The sequence below is a fragment of the Fundulus heteroclitus genome, chromosome 24 (genome assembly GCF_011125445.2).
Source record: "Fundulus heteroclitus isolate FHET01 chromosome 24, MU-UCD_Fhet_4.1, whole genome shotgun sequence".
NCBI classification, from domain to species: domain Eukaryota; kingdom Metazoa; phylum Chordata; class Actinopteri; order Cyprinodontiformes; family Fundulidae; genus Fundulus; species Fundulus heteroclitus.
This window is the reverse complement of record NC_046384.1, coordinates 13148318-13166939: the sequence shown is the minus strand read 5'-3', so window position 1 is coordinate 13166939 and position 18622 is coordinate 13148318. Positions and strand designations below refer to the sequence as shown.

Here is an 18622-nt window from a genome sequence, read left to right as displayed (position 1 = left end):
GCCGTGCCTCTAATTTATGTCCTCTCTCTCTCTCTCTCTCTCTGTGTTCTATGGGGATTACTGTGTTTTACTGAAAGTCTTTTTTTGTTTTTCTCCTCCATTGAATAAAATCAGAAGTGATTTACAGAGCTGTGTCATTCCTTGTCGTGAAACATCGTATCTAAACAAATGCACTGAATCATACATCTCCCCTAGGTGGCTTTTGAGGATGCAAATTAAAATACTTGATTCATTTATAGCTTGCTTAAGACAATTAAAAAGGAAATAAATCTGATATTAAGATGGAATTAAAACGCTCAGACTTTAAACTTGCACCGTTAGACGTTTTCTGTTTTAAAACTGGTGGCATAGTTGGTAAGGACAAATAAATGCTGCTTTTCCTGAGAGGAAAAGCAGCATGATGTTGGCGTATGGGTGGAGCACCATAAAGGGAGAGCAGGTCCCTTGTTGAGGATGTTTTTTTCAGGTTTCGCTGTTCCAACGCCTGCATCAAACGTTTTGTTTATGAGCAGACTCATGCAGAACCTGGTGACATGCTAATTCAGACATTTAAATCACCTGTGTAGAAGCAGAGACACTGAACACCTGGCAACCCTGTAGCAAAAAACTTAAAAGTGGGTCAAACATTAACTTTTTAGCAAAGGTATGTCTTCAAACTCCCCTCCACGGGGACCGGTGTTTAACACGCCTCTGGTAGCAGAGGTGGTTGTCAGGTGTGTCAGACCTGGGATGTTTCCTAAATATGCAGGACACTTGCCATTAAGGGCTGGAGTTGAGTAACCTGTTCAAGCAGGAACATAAAACCATATTTGGAAAGTTAATACATATATTGCTTGTAATATATTTAACAGCAAACATGGGGAATTTGGGACTTCTACTTAAAAAAAAAACTAATTTAAGTCTTCAGGGTAGCCGTAACAGTAATTTGAATTTCTTTGTTTGGCCACAAGAGGGCGCTGTCGTTCCCCTCGAGCTTGGAGCCATTTTAACCGTCATGGCTTCCTCTTTGTTTGTTTTTTTGTAAACGAAGACGTCAGAGTTTTCTCTTGGTAAACGTATTCCAAACATTGTATAAAAGTTCACATTTAATCAGCAAACTGCGGTAGCACCATGCCTCGTTGATGTAGCGAACATCAACGGGGAAAAAATTCTGTTTTATTTTGAAACTCCAGACCGGAAGCGTCTCTGTTGCTATGCGGGGTTGACGAAGGTTGGTTGGGTCACGATGCAGCCCCAGCCGGATGTTGTGTTGCCTCCGTCTCCAGCCCAGGATGGGGGGGACTCGGTCGTTGTAGCTCCGAACGGGTCCAGCGGCGTCTCTGACCGGGTAAGTGGCCGAGTTGGGCGTGAGCTGAGCGGACCCGCCAGCCGCGGGCGCTGCTTGCTGGTGCGGGGAGGGGGGGGGAGTTGGAAGGGAGGTCGTGACGGTGCTGGGTTTCTGCGGTGGCCGTGCGCGCCGCTGCGCGCTCCCTCCCCGACGTCTTCAGCCAGGAGGAGGATGGGGCGTTATTGGAAATAAGAGACGAGGCAGCGTGAATGTGGTGGGGTGGGAGACCACAACTTCCATTCGTGGGGTTATGCATGTGGAATGGTTTATCTCCATCTTTAAATGACTTTATGAATGAGATCTGCTACCTTAGAGTTTCTTTACAGCAACAAAGTTGATCTGCGCAGGTGCAAAGTAAAGCTTTGGTGGCGGTGCGTTTAGGGAGGGCATTGATCCAGTATTTACTTAACCTTGCAGCTTTACGCTCCAAACGCGTTTTTATCCACGCCGTTTTGCTTAACGCGTCATAACGTAAGCGTTAAATGTTTAGTTCCAGATCCTAACGTCATGACAGCAAAAATCCACAATGAAGGCCATATTTCACTGGCATGCATGTGGAAACTTCAGGGGGTGTGAAGGTGGTGCTGCTGCTGCGGGGGCGGGGGGGGCAGCACACCTGTTTCCCAGGACAGATGGCCTGAGGCTCTCCTGCCCTCCGACTACCGTCTGTTTGGACACTGCGCAGCTGCGCAATTGTTGCATCCTGCTCTGCCTTGTCTGACGCTTCCAGCAGATTTGGGAAAACGTTTGGATCAGCCTGGAGCAAGATAACTTAGTCTGTGATTTTATGGATATATGATTGGGGGGAAAAAAGTCAAACAGATTTTAGTTTCCAAATAACTTTAGGCTTTCATTTGTTCCCCAAACCTGGTCTGTGTGTTTTTGAACATCTTCCACATTTAATTTGACACTTTTTACATCTCCCATCAATTGTAACAGATCTGACCCACTGGAAACTACCCTCAGCTGTCTTGGCAGGATTTCCCTTTAGGTCACGCGTGTCAAACTGAAGGCCCGCGGGCCGAATCTGGACCGTCAAGGCAATTTATCCGGCCAAAAGAGAAAAAAAAGGCATATCAACTGTGTAGTACCAGCATCCTGCCACTAGATGTCAGTTTTCCCACAACATGTTAAAACAACCCAGAAATGTTCAAAAAGAGAAAAAGTGATGCAGAATGATGAGTTTAGAGTGTAACTCACCCCAATATCAACTTATTTTGCCCCAGGGTGGTACTTTTATGTTACTGTGCATTTCTTATACTTCTATGTGAACTGAAATGAAATTCAATTTTATTTATATAGCGCCAATTCATGATACATGTCATCTCAAGGCTCTTTCCAAAGTCAAATTCAATCAGATTATACAGGTTGGTCAGAAAGTTTTCCTCTCTAAGGAAACCCAGTAGATTGCATCAAGTCTCTCCAAGCAGCATTCACTCCTCCTGAAAGAGCGTAGAGCCACAGTGAACAGTCGTCTGCATTGTTGATGGCTTTGCAGCAATCCCTCATACTGAGCATGCATGAAGCGACAGTGGAGAGGAAAACTCCCCTTTAACAGGGAGGAAAACGACCAAAATCAAAAATATCATCTATGCAGGTGCAACCGGCCCTTTTAATGACTTTAAGGGTTTGACACCCCTGCTGTAGGTAAAGCCATAGGTTGCAGAGAAAGATGTTGATTTATCAGTCAGGAGGGGGGTACACCTCTGAAGGAGCTGCAAGGATTTCTGGTCGGTAGCAGTTGTCTCCTGCGTGCGACAACAGTCTCCTCTGTATACATTAAATCACGTTAGTGCATATGTGCGATGATGAAAGACGGCATTCAGGCGTATCTAAAATCTCCAGCTTGTAGGAGAAGGTGTCCTGCGCTGCTGAAATCAAGACGTAGATTTGGCACAATGCCCACAATGCTCCCCGAGCCAAAGGAACGCCATGTCTGGTTGAATGTGGTGGAGGCAGCATCAGGATATGGGATTACCTTTAAGAAGGAACAGCGGGCAAATTGTGGGGCACCTTTTTACGGTTTACATACTTATAAAACCAGATTTAATTTTTTTTCCTTGTTGACTTGTGCTTGTAGGTACCAGATCGACTCGGGGGGCCTGCGCTTCCCGATGACGTCAAATATGGGGCAACTCCACTCAAACAAATTACATTACGCCCACAGTCTCCATTTGTTACAAATCAAATTTATTTTGTTAATTTACGGTTATTTCCCAGTAACTTAATCGAGGCATGAAAACTTTTGACGTAATTTTGGAATGCTTCTGTGGTAGTCTGACAATTTAATCGGTAATTTTGCTGGATTAAAGTTACATCTTAAGAGAAATTTTCTTCCTCCAATTTAAAAAAAAAAAAAAAAAAAAAAGTTGTGAAGGGAAACTAAACCATAAACCCTTCATTTTTAATAAAAGTTTGCAGCCATTTTAATTTTATCACGGCATTCATCACTTTAAAATTAATGACGTTTTTTCCTCCTTTTTCTACTGATATTAATTACTATGTCGCTTTTCCTGATCACATGTCTTTTTATTATTCCAGATGAAATTGTGACAATATTCTTCCAAAAATTAAGCCAACTGTCAAATATTTGTTGATTTTTTTTTTTTTTTTTTTTTTTTTTTGTAAAGTGGCTTGAATATTTGTTCTGTCATTTTCAGTGTGGTTCTCATTATAGCTAAATATTTCACCTAATTTTTATCAATTAAAGTGGGTTGATTATTTTGAATTGCTAAGATTTCACATTTTTCTATGTTCATCTTTAAGCCTGAATCTTTTGAGAAAAAAGAAACCGCTAAATTAACTTAATAAAATTGATTCGTTACAAATGCAGACCGCGGGCTCAATGTAGTTTGTTTGAGTGGTGTTGCCATAAAGTGACGTCATCGGGAGGCGCAGGGACCATGGAGAATTTCTTCGTAAAATTGTCCGTTTACAAACTGCAATCCCGCTCTCGAATAAAACCTACACCCCGCTATAATTACTTTAGTAAGTTGTCCAGACCAATCACAATGTTTTGCGTAATTGTGCAAACGTTAAACCAATCATGACGTCATCAGAAGGCGCAGGGCCCCGAGTCGATCTGGTACCTACACCGGATCTCTTTCACAGGACGAGGTGGAAAAAGTTAAAAAAATTATTAATCTTGGTTTCATTATTTATTTTTTATCACAAAAACCTGGTGTCTGAGCAGGAGAGCGAACATGCTAGCGCGCCTGCTTTCTTATTTTTAACCGAACCGTCTTCGCTGATCCAGAGCTAAACAGATGGGGGGGGTGAAATTCCTCCCCCAGCATCGTCTGAGGCGACCATGTCGGTCACGTCGAGGCTCTGTGGGACATCTCTGAATGCTTTACACCCAGCTAAAACTTGGTTTTTAATTTCTAAGCTACTATTTCTACACCTCTCTAGAAGTGTGGATCTCCACCAGTAATAAACGCCTTCTTTTCCGAGTTACGTTATGAAATATGGGGTTTGAAAGTTTACTAAAGCTTCATTCGTAGAGCTTCGGGTGTAAAAGGGGGAGTGCGGGTCGCTATAAATAGACATGCAGCACCGAGGGTCCTAAACGAGCCATTACTATTTAGAAATAAATCAAATGCATCATTGATTAACTTTTGCCTTCAATTTCTACACTCAAGCTTTTATGGGTATGAATAAAAAAACGGGTTGTGAGGATCAAAGCCGTTAAATCAGACGCTCAGTGGGCGTCGCGGAAGGAAAAGAGGAGCAAAGATTTGTGTGTGCGCGGGTCATCTGGCCGAAGCGTGCCACAACAATGCAGAACGGCGACGTAAACTTCCTGAACTACCCACTCCGCATTTCTCCTCTCCTTAAGCTCTTTCTGCCCCCCCCCCCCCCCCCCCCCTGCAGCAGCACCACCCCCAGCCTGAAACAAAGAGAGAAGAGTGACTCTGGCGCTCCGTAGCCAGGTGTTCCCCGTTGCTGCCCTGGGCCGTGATAGCAGCCGCCCTCACGCTGCAGCTGCCCTCCCCAGCCTCCCTTTGTGTGGCTCCATTGTTGTTGGCCCCCCCCCTCGGTGATTCACCGGCCACACAGGGGAGGCCCTTTCAGGCCTGGGACAGGGGTGTGTGTGTGTGCTGGAGAGAACGCGTGCCTCAGGGAAGCAGGCATCTGCTCAGAGCCACTCCCCTCCTCCTCCTCCTGCTCCTCCTGCCTCCCGTTAGTGTAAGTCTGCTGCCCTCTGATTGGCCAAGAAGCGCCCACTTCAAAACCCGGGGAACGGCAGACATTGTTGCTCCATCTGTCCAGGCGCTCATTGTCCCAAACCTGCAGCCGAAACGCTCCGTCTCGCTCCGGAAGACGCTTTTCCACGGCGGACAGACCGGATGGAGCCGCCGGGGCAACTTTGGATCCCGATCAGCGTCACTTTCACCCGCGGCGTTCATCTCATCCGCTCGGCGAAGGCTTTAAACGCATGGAAATGAGACGCCCAGATCGGTTTGGCTCTGGTGAGTGAGATGAAGCCCTGGTGGAAGTCATATCTACTTATAAACCTGATGGATGCTGGTTTGGCTGAACAATCAGGATGTGAGCGTGACAGGTCGAAGCTTTATGCCCTGATAAAAGCTGCAGAGTTGCACCATCATGAATAACGTTGACTCTGAGCATGGATAAGAAAAATAACCTTTAACAGGTATTTCCACTAATTAACGTGAGATATCTGCTACTTGAAATGTTCAGTTTGATATACCTCAGAAAGCCAAATATTTCTCCTCCTGATGCCAACAGATAGTTTAGAAAAGTGTTACGATATTTATTGATTATTGCTATGCTAGCTACGTTTACATGGACAAAAGTGATCAGAATAAAGAGCCGATGGGAATAAAAAAAGCATCATGTAAACAAGCCAATCGGAATATTATGATTGGATTTAGATAAATCTGAATAAAATTGTAATCTGAATGACAGAGGCGGTTTATGCCGATTAATAATCCGATCAACATGCATTTAAATGCTGGTCAGGCTCAAGTTATTCCAAATGAGTGCGCCCGACGTAAATGTGACATATTTATGCGTTGGTGAGTGGCGGAAATACGTCGGGACGCAAAACTGTCGGGGCTCCTGATACGACCTGCTCGGAAAAAATAAAAGAGCTCAAATTTGTTGCTTATTCAGAAATGTTTAAACCGAGACAAAGAAACTTGTATAATTCTGCTTTGTTTACCTTTTTTTGTTGTTTAGCAAAGACGGAGGTTCTTCTCGTGTGTTTTTTGTTTTTGTTTTAGGGGAATAAGATAACTGTCCATGTCAGAGTGGTTCTATTCTGAATAAAGCCAGATTCATATACACGCACGTTATGATCGGATTAATTGATTGTGTGCCCCTTTAAACGGTACAATCAGATTATTTAATCTGAATACATTTTAATCCGATCGTGACATTTTGTGCATGTAAACATAGCTAATGTTGCTAATTGCCTTCAGATTCTTTATAAAGTGCTACATGATGACTGTTTGCCCAGAAATATTTATATAGGAATAGTGCAGCTGCCTTCTTTCAGCCAGCTGACCATGAACGTTCTGACTCTAAGAAACCAGAAATATGGACCAGAGCTCAGTTCGTAGGTAAACTGGAGAATGATGCCTCTAATTAGGACTTGAGCTGTAAATGTACGTCTGGGTTTATGTTGCACCCACAGAGAAGAGAGGAAACCCTGTTGATATCCAAACTGAGGCAAAGGGTAAAAGCTTTTTTGCTCACTTTAAACTTAGTTACGTGAAGCTAATTGGTAGAAATGTCAGAAGGGTCGAGTTAATTTTTCAGTTCTTTCAGAAGAAATCTTCACCATAGCTCACTTGTCCCACTCCTCCCCAACAGCTGAAAGATGTTTGAGGCGTTTCTGGTGTGTTCAGCCTCCTTCAAGTCAGTTCTCAATATCTGCAGACATCTGGGCTCTCTCTCTGGTCCAGGATTCTCCATTTCATGATTCTCAGCCACTCCTTGCTGCATTTACTGGTATGTCGTAGCTAGAGATGCACTGATTGGATATCGACTCCAATATTGACGAATTAACTGGGTCAGATATCGGATAATGACGCCGACCCATTTATTTCTTTTTTTAGTAACCTCACACACAGCAATATAGTTTACATTTAACACCATAAACCTAAATAAGTTACGTTGCGTCATGCGGCTCGAGGGAGGGGCTAATAACAGCTAGCGCGTTAGCTATTTGGTCCGATCCGATACGCTGGGATCGGATCGGAGAAAACTGGATGGGTGCATCTGTAGTTGTAACTCTCTATAATAATAGTAGCATTCATGGTGCAGTACACTGACCCCACAGCATGGCACTTCCACCTCCATGCTTCACAGCTGGAATGAGGGTGTTGTCGCCTCTGGTGTCCCTGGCAGACCTTCATGTCTTTTTTGGAGACAAAGATGTCATTGAAGTTAAACCTGTGCAGTCTCTTTCACATCTCTACTTCACGCACTTTGATTTCAACAGTAGCAAAAGCTTTAAACAGGACAAACCTCCTTCAAAATGCTGAGTCAGGATCTGCTAATCATGTGAAACTGAGTCAATGGACTAAATATGGGGGTACTAAATTAGTCCTCACCAGAAATTGGACTTTTGAGATCAATTTTACAAAACATCTGCTTGTGTGGTGTTGTTAAAACTTTATAATAAATATAATTTTTTTAAAATAATGTTAGAAAACCATAGTTGGACATGGATTTCATACTTCGCAAGCTTTGGGATTTCATAAAAATTTGTTCAATGAGCAGAAATAAGATGATGGATTTGCAATATTACGGGAAACATCCCATAAATTTAAGCCTCTTAGTTCAAAGAAATATATATTTACTGTTGGAGGCTATTAGAAATGCAAACAAACTTCTGAAAGAATGGCCTCGAGTTGTAGGACTTTAAAAAAAAAGTATTAATTTTTAATCCAGCAAGTGAAATAACACAATAACAGAACGATATTCTGTTGCTTTTCTTTGTTTGTTTTTAAGGCTTTAACGGTCAGAGAAAGAAACTGAGCTAATTAGATCCAGGCTAATAACGTGTAACAATGCTTTTTTTATTTGAAGTCCAATTTATTAGGTGACATAGATTCAAATGTAGATGGACTCTGAAATTGATCGCTTTGATCAATATAAGGAAGTTTAATGAGATCCTCTAGAATAGTTCAGGAAAAATCATTTTTCAGAATGTGGAACATCCCAGTTTCAACTAAAATGAGTGAAAATTGCTTAATTACCTTTTTAAGCATCATCTGCAAATTCAGTGAAAGGTTTTATGAAACAAAGAAGCAGATAATCTACAGAAGTTGCGATATTACATCCCAAAGTGTTTGTTTAATGTAAAATTAGGATACATTTTTAAATATTCATAAAGTAAACTTAGTGAAACGTACTAGAAAAAACACATAGAGTATAAATATCCTACAGGAACTAATACACATAATCTAAAATTCTAAAGATATATTTAACAATGTGAATAAAAATGGAAGGTCAACTTATCTGCTCAGGAGGTTTTAGGACATTAGTGTTTGAAATAGAGCTGGCCCCTCCCCCACATGTTGCTAAACTACAAAGATGATGATCCATACAAGTTAAAACATATTTTTTGCCTAATTTGTGTTTGGTGAATTATTTTTTATCACTTTTCTCTCGTTTTTCTTTATTCAGAACTGTAAATAATTAAACTATACGCAGACATTTAGATGTCTCCTGTTCAGCGTGGGACTTTTCCATGGTCTCAGTCTGTTGCCTGATATATAAGCGTGTTCTGTTTATATAATGTTTATAGACTCGATAACACGTCCTGTTTCTTAAAAACTTTAACCACGTTTTAGCCGGTGAAACTGTTGCCGTAAATAGTTTTTTTGTGGGTGGCGTTTCATTTCTAAGGAGTGAAAAAAGCTGCCATTGATCGCAGAGACCTCAGCAGACGGCTGTCGCCCGGTCCGCATCATTGTCCGCGCTCTGCTACCCCCCCCCCCCCCCAGCTGATCCTGCCTTACCCGTTTTTGTATTTATACACTCACTGTTGCACGGAGGTGGCCGTGCATGCAGGGATGCGCTACCAGACCCCCCCTCCTTCCCTCCTCCCCTGAAAAACCGCCTTTTTAAACCCTTTCACCCCTCCTCCTCCGCTCGGTCTCTGCACACAAGGCTGCAAGGACTTTGTTACATATTCATCAGTGGCTCCGTCAATGCCAGCAGCGCCGACGTTTAGAAGATGTCCCCACTCAGAGACGAGGTCCCGCCTCAGCGCTGACCGTTTATTTTACAGTGCAATGAAAGATGAGTTATGAAAAGATCCAAATAAGAAGCTTTAATGATGAGTAATGCTCTGGTTGGATTAGGATTGTTGCAACAACAACAAAAAACTCCAACTGTGGCTGTTTTATTGATTATGTAATATTTATGAAGACAGCATTTGGTCTCTGATTTTCTGAAACGAGCTCCATCGGGTCTTAATTGTCCATTTTTCTGCAGCTTTAGTGTAACTTTAGCAGCTAAAGTCTGGACTAATGCTCAGCTCTGATGCATCTGGGTTGTATTTGGGGTTTTCTTTCAGGTAAGCATCTCATACGCTGCCTTGAAGCTATGAATGTTGTTTTCGGCTATAAACCTACTGATAGGAGCAAAGTTACCCTTATTTTATGTCTTAGCTACAACCAATCAGGCTGCAGTGAACCGCGTGGTCTAACATGCATGTTGGTTTTCTGCCTGGTGTATTTGCTCAGTTTTTCTTATCAGCAGCAGGGTTTGCAGCCTTGGTGATTCAACGCTGCTCGCATCCTTGGGTCTGAGTTGCTGCTGATGTGAGGCTTTTGTTGGAGCCGGCCTGAGAGAAGAGCATCACGTTGGCAGCTAAAAAAAACAAAACGGCGGCCTCACTGTTTTTACAACAACGTATGCGTCACCTTGTGAGGTAGATCTTTGTTCCCGTGCTCATGGGCATCATCCGACGCCCACGGCGGTAAATGCCAAGGCCCCCCGATCCTAATCACTGCTGCAGGTCTATTGTTGTCAGTGAGGCACACTTAAGCCCTGCTCGTCCCCCCATGTAGGACGTTTTTTTTTTTGTGGTCGGGTGGCCGGTTCAACGCTCCTGTCTTGGCATGCTTTCAACAGCTGTAGCTTAGCAACGGTAGCTCGGCAGCTCCTGTTTCATAAAATGCGCTCCACCCTGCTCCCCCTCCCCTCCCAGCAGCTCCGAGTCGCTTCGCCGTCCAGATCAGGTTCCACTTGATCCCTGGACGGCAATATGAAAATTCAGGCTTTCTCCATTGGCTATATATATATATCTATATTATTTTTGATGGTTTCTCTGAAGCAGCGTTCTTTTAATCTCCATATGATATGAATTAGAAAGAGATTTTCAGGCCTTAAAAAAACACATTTTACAAAAGATTTAGGCGTCAGAGAGCAGCAAACATGCTTCTGGAAAATAAATTAAGTGTCTTTCTAACACACACACACATGTACATATATACATATATGTATATATATATATATGTATACACACACACACACACACAAACATATATATATATATATATATATGTGTGTGTATATATATATATATATATATATATTATTATATAATATATATCTATATTTATATATATACTATATATTATATATATGTTGTGTGTGTGTGTGTGTGTGTTGTGTATTATTATATATTATATGTGTGTGTGTGTGTGTGTTATCTATATATATATATATATATATATATATGTGTGTGTGTGTGTGTGTTATTCTATATATATCTCTTCTATATATCTAATATCTGTGTGTGTGTGTTTATATATCTCTATCTCTATCTTAGTTTCTTCTGTGTGTGTGTGTTGTGTCATTATATATATATATCTAGTCGGTTCTCTTTGTGTATGTGTGTGTTATCTCTATATATCTTCTCTTATTCTGTATGGAGTTGTAGTATGTGATATTTATATATTATAATATATATCTATAATTATATAAACTCCAAAAAACACACCCCCCCCCCAGCCAGCGTAAAAAGTAATTATTTTTTTACAAAATTTCGTAACTTTGTTTGAATTTTACCATTTCTCTCAACCTTCTCTATTGCAACCTTCAAAATGCTCATAAAAACCCTTGGTGGAAAACACAGCTTGTGATTTTAAGCCCACAACCGAGCGGCTTTTAGACCAACTTGTCCCTCAGTGGCAAGAGTGTTGTCCGCAGGACATTTTTGGGTTTTTTCCGTCGGTCGATTGGTCTGAAAATGTTCCGATTTCTCTGCGTTTGCAAGCAGCGATCTACGCAAACCCATTCAGCTTGAAAATCGATTGATTCCAATAACCAGCCTGGCAATCGTTGCAAATGTAACTTAATAATAAGAATTAACAGGCGTGCTCCTTTAGTTTATTATGATTTACAAGTTTTTATTGCCGCTTCAAGTAAATTGCTGCAAAACTGCAACACGGTAGACTTTCCTTAATGCCTAAACATGATACCCTGATGGGCTCGTAGCGCCTCAGTGTGGGATGGAGCATACGGACTGTAATGATGATGATGGGGGGGGGGGGATCAACGGCTGGATGTCTTGTTTTTATATAAACGGTTCATCCTGCGTTACTCCTCAGATTAATGTGCTGTGGCGTGGCGCCTTTTACGACACACTGAGGTCAGCTTTTGGGGGAGGCGGGAGTCCATTAATTAGATTGAGGGGCCCCTGTAGTTCTTTGTGTCTGGGGTGGAGGGGGGGGGGGCTCCCACCACGCAGTCAGAACCAGAGTAGATTACATCACAAGTTTACAGGAATATAAAGAGAGAAAAATCGTTTTTTTTTTTTCCTAAAATGACTGAAATTGGTTGCCTGATTACTAAAAACAAAGCCACCTGAAAGCATTTTCTGAGCGCTTTGCTAGCAGATGTCACTCACAGCCACATATGAGTCAAAGCAGGGATTTACCCATTTACCCCCGGGGGCATCTGTGTCAACGCGCGATCTATGACAATGAAACTCAGGAGAAATGTGACTTAAAGCGATTAACTCCTCTCCGTCTCCTCCTCCTTCAGATGAGCGCGGCGTTGTGAGAGGCTGCCGCTCAGTCCGGCGTGCTGGATGTCTGTGACACATCCATGGGCCAGAAGGACCATGCGGAGGCGGGAACGGCCCACATCCTGGACCTGGGGCCCGACCCGGAGTACCTCCACGTAGCGGGGGCCGACCGGCAGGCTGGCGGCGCTGACGGACCCCCCGCTATGGAAGAGCAGGGGGAGAGCTCCGCCGGGAACGCCGCGCCGGGTTCCCCTCCGCCGCCGCCGCCGGAGGAGAGCGGCGGGGGCCACGGGGAGGGGACGTCGGCGCCGCCTCCCACGTACGGTAAAAACAGCCACCAGCCTCTGTGCCGGACTCCGTGCGTGGATCTGGGCACAGACGGGCCTCCGGAGCCTCCGTCCGATCCCCCGGCGCCCCCCGCCACGCCGGGAGGGAAGGACTACCGGGCCAAGCTGGAGTTCGCCTTGAAGCTGGGCTACTCCGAGGCGACGGTGCGCCAGGTGCTGTCCAAGCTCGGACCCGACACCCTCATCAACGACATCCTGGGCGAGCTGGTCAAGCTGGGCACCAAGTCCGACGGCGAGCAGCCAGCGGCAGCCCTCACCTCCGCCTCCTCCTCATCGTCGTCTTCGTCGTCTTGCGGCTGCGCCGACGTGCTGGACGGCCAGAGGTCGGACTCGCCGCCGCCCTCGGAGTCTCTCTGCGACCAGGACAACCTGCGGCCGATCGTGGTGGACGGCAGCAACGTGGCCATGAGGTGGGCAGGAACACCTGGATCCTCCCTGAGTGTTTTTAGCTTAGCGTAACTCGCTTGAATTGATTCATCTCTTCAATTATGAGGCGTTTGTAGCACAAACTCTCAGAGTTACGACTATTTTTATCTGCAGCCGCCGAGGGGAGGCATGTAGAGCCCTCAGAAACACGCAGCTGCCTGACGTTGGTGTCCGTTTCAGCACTGCTGCGGAGCATCGCGCACACAGGATCCAGTCAGCGGTCGGCATTAGATAAAAAACAACTAACACGGAAGAACTAACGTGAAGGATTACGATGAAGGGTCTGTGTGTCGACGTCAGTCTCAGCTATTGCTGCAGAACTGTCTCCAGACCTCCACCTCCTCAGCTACGGCCAAATCTAAAGCGTTATTTACAGGGAAATTCATTTTTTTTTCTTCCATGATCTACTCAGAATGTCCAAAACTGTTAGAAAATAATAAATATTAGCACCTTTTAATGTTATGTTTGTTATTTTTAAGATGATAGACTCAGATGGCCTCTCTCTGGCCGTTCTAGGAGTGTTGAGATCTTCATGGTTCTGATGTTCAATCAAATCAAAGACACATAAATAATCAATGTATCATAATCTATCTAAGGACAGTTATAAATTAATTATTTCCTCTCGTTATTACAAATTAAAAAAGCACAGACCAGAGGCGGGTAGAAAAGCCTAACATGTACTCGGGTAAGAGTAGCTTTATTAATAACATTACTCAAGTAAAAGGCTCATAGAACTAACTTTGTTTCCAAAAAAGTTACTCAAGTAAATGCAACATTATTAGTAGTTCTTCAAATTAAAGTTAAATCAATAAAAAAATCCATTCCAGGCTACAAAAGGATTATAGTCGCTGTTAATCATACTAGATGATTTATAGGAGGAAAAGATCACAGTCAAGATAATCTGGCCTATTGAGGCTAATTCACCCTCGGAGTGGCTGAAATGTCAGATCGGGTGTGTCTGTGGTCTCTAGCCTGATTTATGACATTTAAAAGCATAATTTTCCCATCATGCCCCACAGCCACGGAAACAAAGAGGTGTTTTCCTGTCAGGGCATCCAGCTGGCGGTGGACTGGTTCCTGGAGCGCGGCCATCAGGACGTCACGGTTTTTGTGCCCGCTTGGAGGAAAGAGCAGTCCCGCCCCGACGCTCCAATAACAGGTAAGTGGGAAAAAACGAAGACGTCTCTTTAAACCAGGCGTGTCAAACATACGGCCCGCGGGCCAGATCCGGCCCGCTGAACAATTTAGTCCGGCCCGGTGGCTAAATGCATTATCATTATAAAAAAAATAAATACTTTTTTTTTTTTTCCCAGTGTCCTGTCTGGCAATGTGGCAATAAGAATTGTTGTCTTAATGCCAAAAAGAGCTCATCAGATTTGACTTTCACAAGTGGAGCAGTACTGCTTTCGCCATAGTGCTCCGCTTGATTTATGAATGTGAATAGTTTTATTATGATTCATGCGGGGAATATCTCAAATGATATGGACACTACAATGGAAAGTAGGAGGGGAAAGGAAGATCAAGAAGAAAAAAAAACAAAAGGTGAAAGAAATAGGAGATAAAAGGAAGAGAATGATAAAACAATTATTGAAAAAAAACATGTACTTCGTTTAATTGTATATTTGCAGTTCCTATATTGTCCACGAGGGGCGCTGTGTTTTAATCAGCAGATGGTAGCACTGAGCTTCAGATGTGGAAAATTGATTTTAAATCATTTCTTAATTTTTATCTGTTTGATGTATTTTGTCATGTAGGACAGTGTTTTTAAGTTCCAAAAAATGTGAATAAATGTTTTTCAACATTGTACAATCACTGTGATCAGTTCTTATGCATAATGCACAAGTAAATGTTTAACTGAGTAAAAGTATTGTTGAAATCGCACATACTTTTCTTAAAAACGCTGAGGTTATTCATAATATATTGTGTAAAAGTGAAATTAATTTAATATAAAAATCAACACATCCACTTTTATTAGTTCTATTTAATCTTGCAATGAGTTTACTCGTGTGGCCCTCTTGAGATCAGATTAAGCTGTATGCGGCCCCTCAACCAAAATGAGTTTGACACCCCTGATGTAAACGGAGCTATCCCCCCCTCCTATTTTCTCCTTTACCTTTAATCTTCCTCTAACCCGCTCAGATCAGGAGATCCTGCGGCGCCTCGAGAAGGAGAAGATCCTGGTGTTCACCCCCTCGCGGCGCGTCCAAGGCCGGCGCGTGGTTTGCTACGACGACCGCTTCATCGTCAAGCTGGCCTACGAGTCCGACGGCATCATCGTCTCCAACGACAACTACAGAGACCTGGCTAACGAGAAGCCCGAGTGGAAGAAGTTCATCGACGAGCGACTGCTCATGTACTCCTTCGTCAACGACAAGTAAGGATGGGCGCAGATGGAGGTTTGCAGAGAGGAGGCGTGGCCTCAGAGGGAAGCTCAGAACCTAGCAGCCATGTTTCTGCTGCGTTTCAGATTCATGCCGCCAGACGACCCTCTTGGACGTCACGGTCCCAGCCTGGACAACTTCCTGAGGAAGAGACCCATCATGCCTGAGCAGAAGAAGCAGCCCTGTCCATATGGTGAGGAAGACGCAGTAACCTCCCCCCCTCTTTACCATCTCTGGTGTAGAGCAGCTGCATAGTTCAGACCAGCGGTTCCCAAAGTGGGAGGCCCGCCCCCTAGGGAGAGCTTAGTGTAACTGCATGGGGATAGAAATGGACTGGAAAAATGAGCAATTAAAAAAATATATATATATTGATGTCAACGTTGAATTCAGTTAAAAAGTTAAACTCGAAACAATTACACTTTAAAAGTGGTAGTTTTGTGATTTAAAGACGATTCCGGTTAATTTCATCGTTATGTTGGCTTTTCTTTGTTCAGCTGTCGAAAATGTTGGTTAGAAAGAGGGGGGGCGTGGAAACTTGATTTTAAATCACAGGGAGGTTTGGGAAACCCTGGATGAGACGTACCTGAACCTCTGAGTGACTCTATAAAACATAATAAAGTCAAACTTAGTGAGAAAAAGCTCCTATATGGCGCTTAAAGTTGGTTGTTCCTGACAAGGATGGAGCAGCCAATCCAATCCAACCACGTCTTCCTCTTTTGTTGATGTTTATATTCTTATCTACAAAAAAACATTTCTATTTACCTTTTTTTTGTGTGTTTGTGCTTAAAATGTCTTAATTGGAAGCAAGTCAGATTATTTTCTGTATGAAGCAACTTGCCGATTAAATCTGATTTTGAAGATGTGTTTGTATAACTGTGTTCAATGTGCGCTCTTATTTTGAAAAAAAATGTGCTTTATTCTCCAACACATCCTGGGGAAGCCACTGTCCTGCAACTTTTAGATGCATAATAGCCGCCTTTTAGGGATTCAAACCGGGGAACTTGCAGCTTTTTCCCAGCTTGCAGCCAACTCCTCATCCCTGTTCCAACGTGTCTGAGTCAACCGAAGAGCTCATTACTGTCAGGTCTCTGCAGAACTTGATGACATCCACCCAGCGTGTGTTGGAGCTGGGATGCATGTAAAAGTTGCAGCACAGTGGCTCCTGAGTGCTGGAGCTGGAGACCTCTCTGCTGAATTCAAACTGAGACTTTGTTTCAGGGAAGAAGTGCACGTATGGCCACAAGTGCAAGTACTACCACCCCGAGAGAGGAGCTCAGCCGCAGCGCGCCGTGGCCGACGAGCTGCGAGCCAGCGCCAAGGGCTGCGTGCCCTCCAAGAACCAGGGGGACGCCGGACTGGTCAAGAGCCACAGCGTGCCCGTCGGCACCATCGAGGCGAAGAACGGCGCTCCAAAAAGGCAGTCGGACCCCAGCATCCGAGCTCTGTCGTACAGCGACGCCGAGGAGAAGCTGCTGGCGAAAAGCCGGGTAGAGAGCCAGAAGAGCAGCGTGGGCGGGAGCAGCAGCAGCAGCTCTAGCAGCAGCATCGGTCTAACCGTGTCCTCGGCGCTGGCGGGGCCCTCGTCTGGTTTCAGCCTCCTGCAGGACCAGCAGTCCAGATCCGGGGCGCATCTGCCCGCCGCCGGCCACGATCTCTACCCTCACTGTGAGTCTCCAGACCTGAGCTACTACTCGGTAACGCGGGCCTACTCCGGCCTGAGCCTCTCCGCTCGGCGAAGCCCCGACTGTCGCTACGCCAACGAGCCGGACCCGCGGCACGGCTCCATGGGCTCCGCGGGTTCTGAGTGTGGCAGTGAAAGCAGCGTGAGCTGTGGCAGCAGCGACTCCTACGGCGACCGGCCCTGTCCCGGGTGCCCCCCCGAGCCTTCGCTGGAAGAAAGCGTTCATTTCGCCGCCAGCCGCCTGTACCCTCATCACATGACCTCTACCCCTGAACTCTGCAGCCTGCACGCCGCCGATTACCCCAGCATGCCGCACAGCCACGGCGCTAACCCCTACCATCTGAGCGCCGCGTGCGGGCCGAGCTGCGTTCACGACCAGCCCCCACCAGACGGACCCCCCAAGCGGCCCCTCTACCCGTTGCCCCCGCACCTCCAACACCAGCCCCTGGCGGCCCGCTCCAGCTGCCCCGGCGACTATCACTCTCTGCCTCAGTCCAGCCGCCAGCCCCCCGGCTCCCCCGTCGGCCGCTGCCTGGCCCCCACGCGGGCAGAGAGCGTCTCTGACTCGCATCTGTACGAGCATCTCTCTGCACATCACCATCGGGGGAAAGCTCTGCCCGGCTGGGAGTCGTACTACCGACCGCCGTCGCGGTACGAGCCGTCGACCTATCAGAGCCTGCCTGACACGCACCAGCCGCCTTGGCACCCCCCGCCGTGGCCTCAAGAGGGCTACGGCCAGCACCACTCGTCTCACCCGGCTCTGCACCCGTCCCCGACTCGTTACCTGGGCCACCCGCTGCCACCGGCCCTCCCGCCTCACCCGCCTTACCCCCCCCACGGCTCCCATCTGGCGCCTCCCTCGCACCCTCCGCCGCCGTACCGGCCGCCGCACCCCGAGTCCCCCGTGCACGGCCGCTATGAAGACGCGAGGGAGAAGGCGTACGTGAACCTCTGCAACATCTTCCCCCCAGAGCTGGTGAGGCGCGTGATGGCCAGGAGCCCCCACGTCACGGACCCCCAGCAGCTGGCGGCCGCCATCTTGGCAGAGAAAGCTCAAAGCGGCTACTGAAAGCACCTGTAGCGCTGTAGGTGAACTTTGATAACAAATAGATTGAAGGTGATCAGAAACGCAGCGAAGGTTTGCTGCTGTGTCTGTCCAAAGGAACCCGTTTGCTTTAGCATCCGAATCACAACGCTACGTGCTGCTCCGTTTCTGACTGTAATGAGCAATTATTGAACATGTATAATACATGTATGTAATACTCTGGCTTCACCCTCTGACCTAAATCAACGTTTTAACATTTTACTAGGTTGTTAAACCACTAATTTTTCTCTCTACACTGCAAAAACAGATCTAAAAATAAGTAAAATGTTCTTAAAGTTTGTGTTTTAATCCTTGATTTGAGCAGGTAAATAAGATTATCTGCCGACAGAATGAGTATT

At 45.4% G+C, this 18622-nt stretch overlaps 1 protein-coding gene across 2 annotated transcripts; it reads left to right on the top strand.

Annotated features, from left to right (window-relative positions):
- Nucleotides 1-1189: 1189 nt before the first annotated feature.
- Nucleotides 1190-18590, top strand: LOC105921488 (probable ribonuclease ZC3H12C). Of its 2 annotated transcripts, none has more exons than XM_012857234.3 (6): nucleotides 1190-1327; nucleotides 12362-13101; nucleotides 14137-14276; nucleotides 15257-15491; nucleotides 15585-15691; nucleotides 16717-18590. In XM_012857234.3, exons 2-6 carry the CDS (start codon nucleotides 12425-12427, stop codon nucleotides 18246-18248), a joined length of 2691 nt encoding a protein of 896 aa, XP_012712688.2. In that variant the 5' UTR covers nucleotides 1190-1327; nucleotides 12362-12424; the 3' UTR covers nucleotides 18249-18590. The 2 variants fall into 2 exon arrangements, with proteins under 2 accessions (XP_012712688.2, XP_021169106.2); XM_021313431.2 differs by lacking the exon at nucleotides 1190-1327 and adding an exon at nucleotides 5544-5799.
- The last annotated feature ends 32 nt before the right edge of the window (nucleotides 18591-18622 follow it).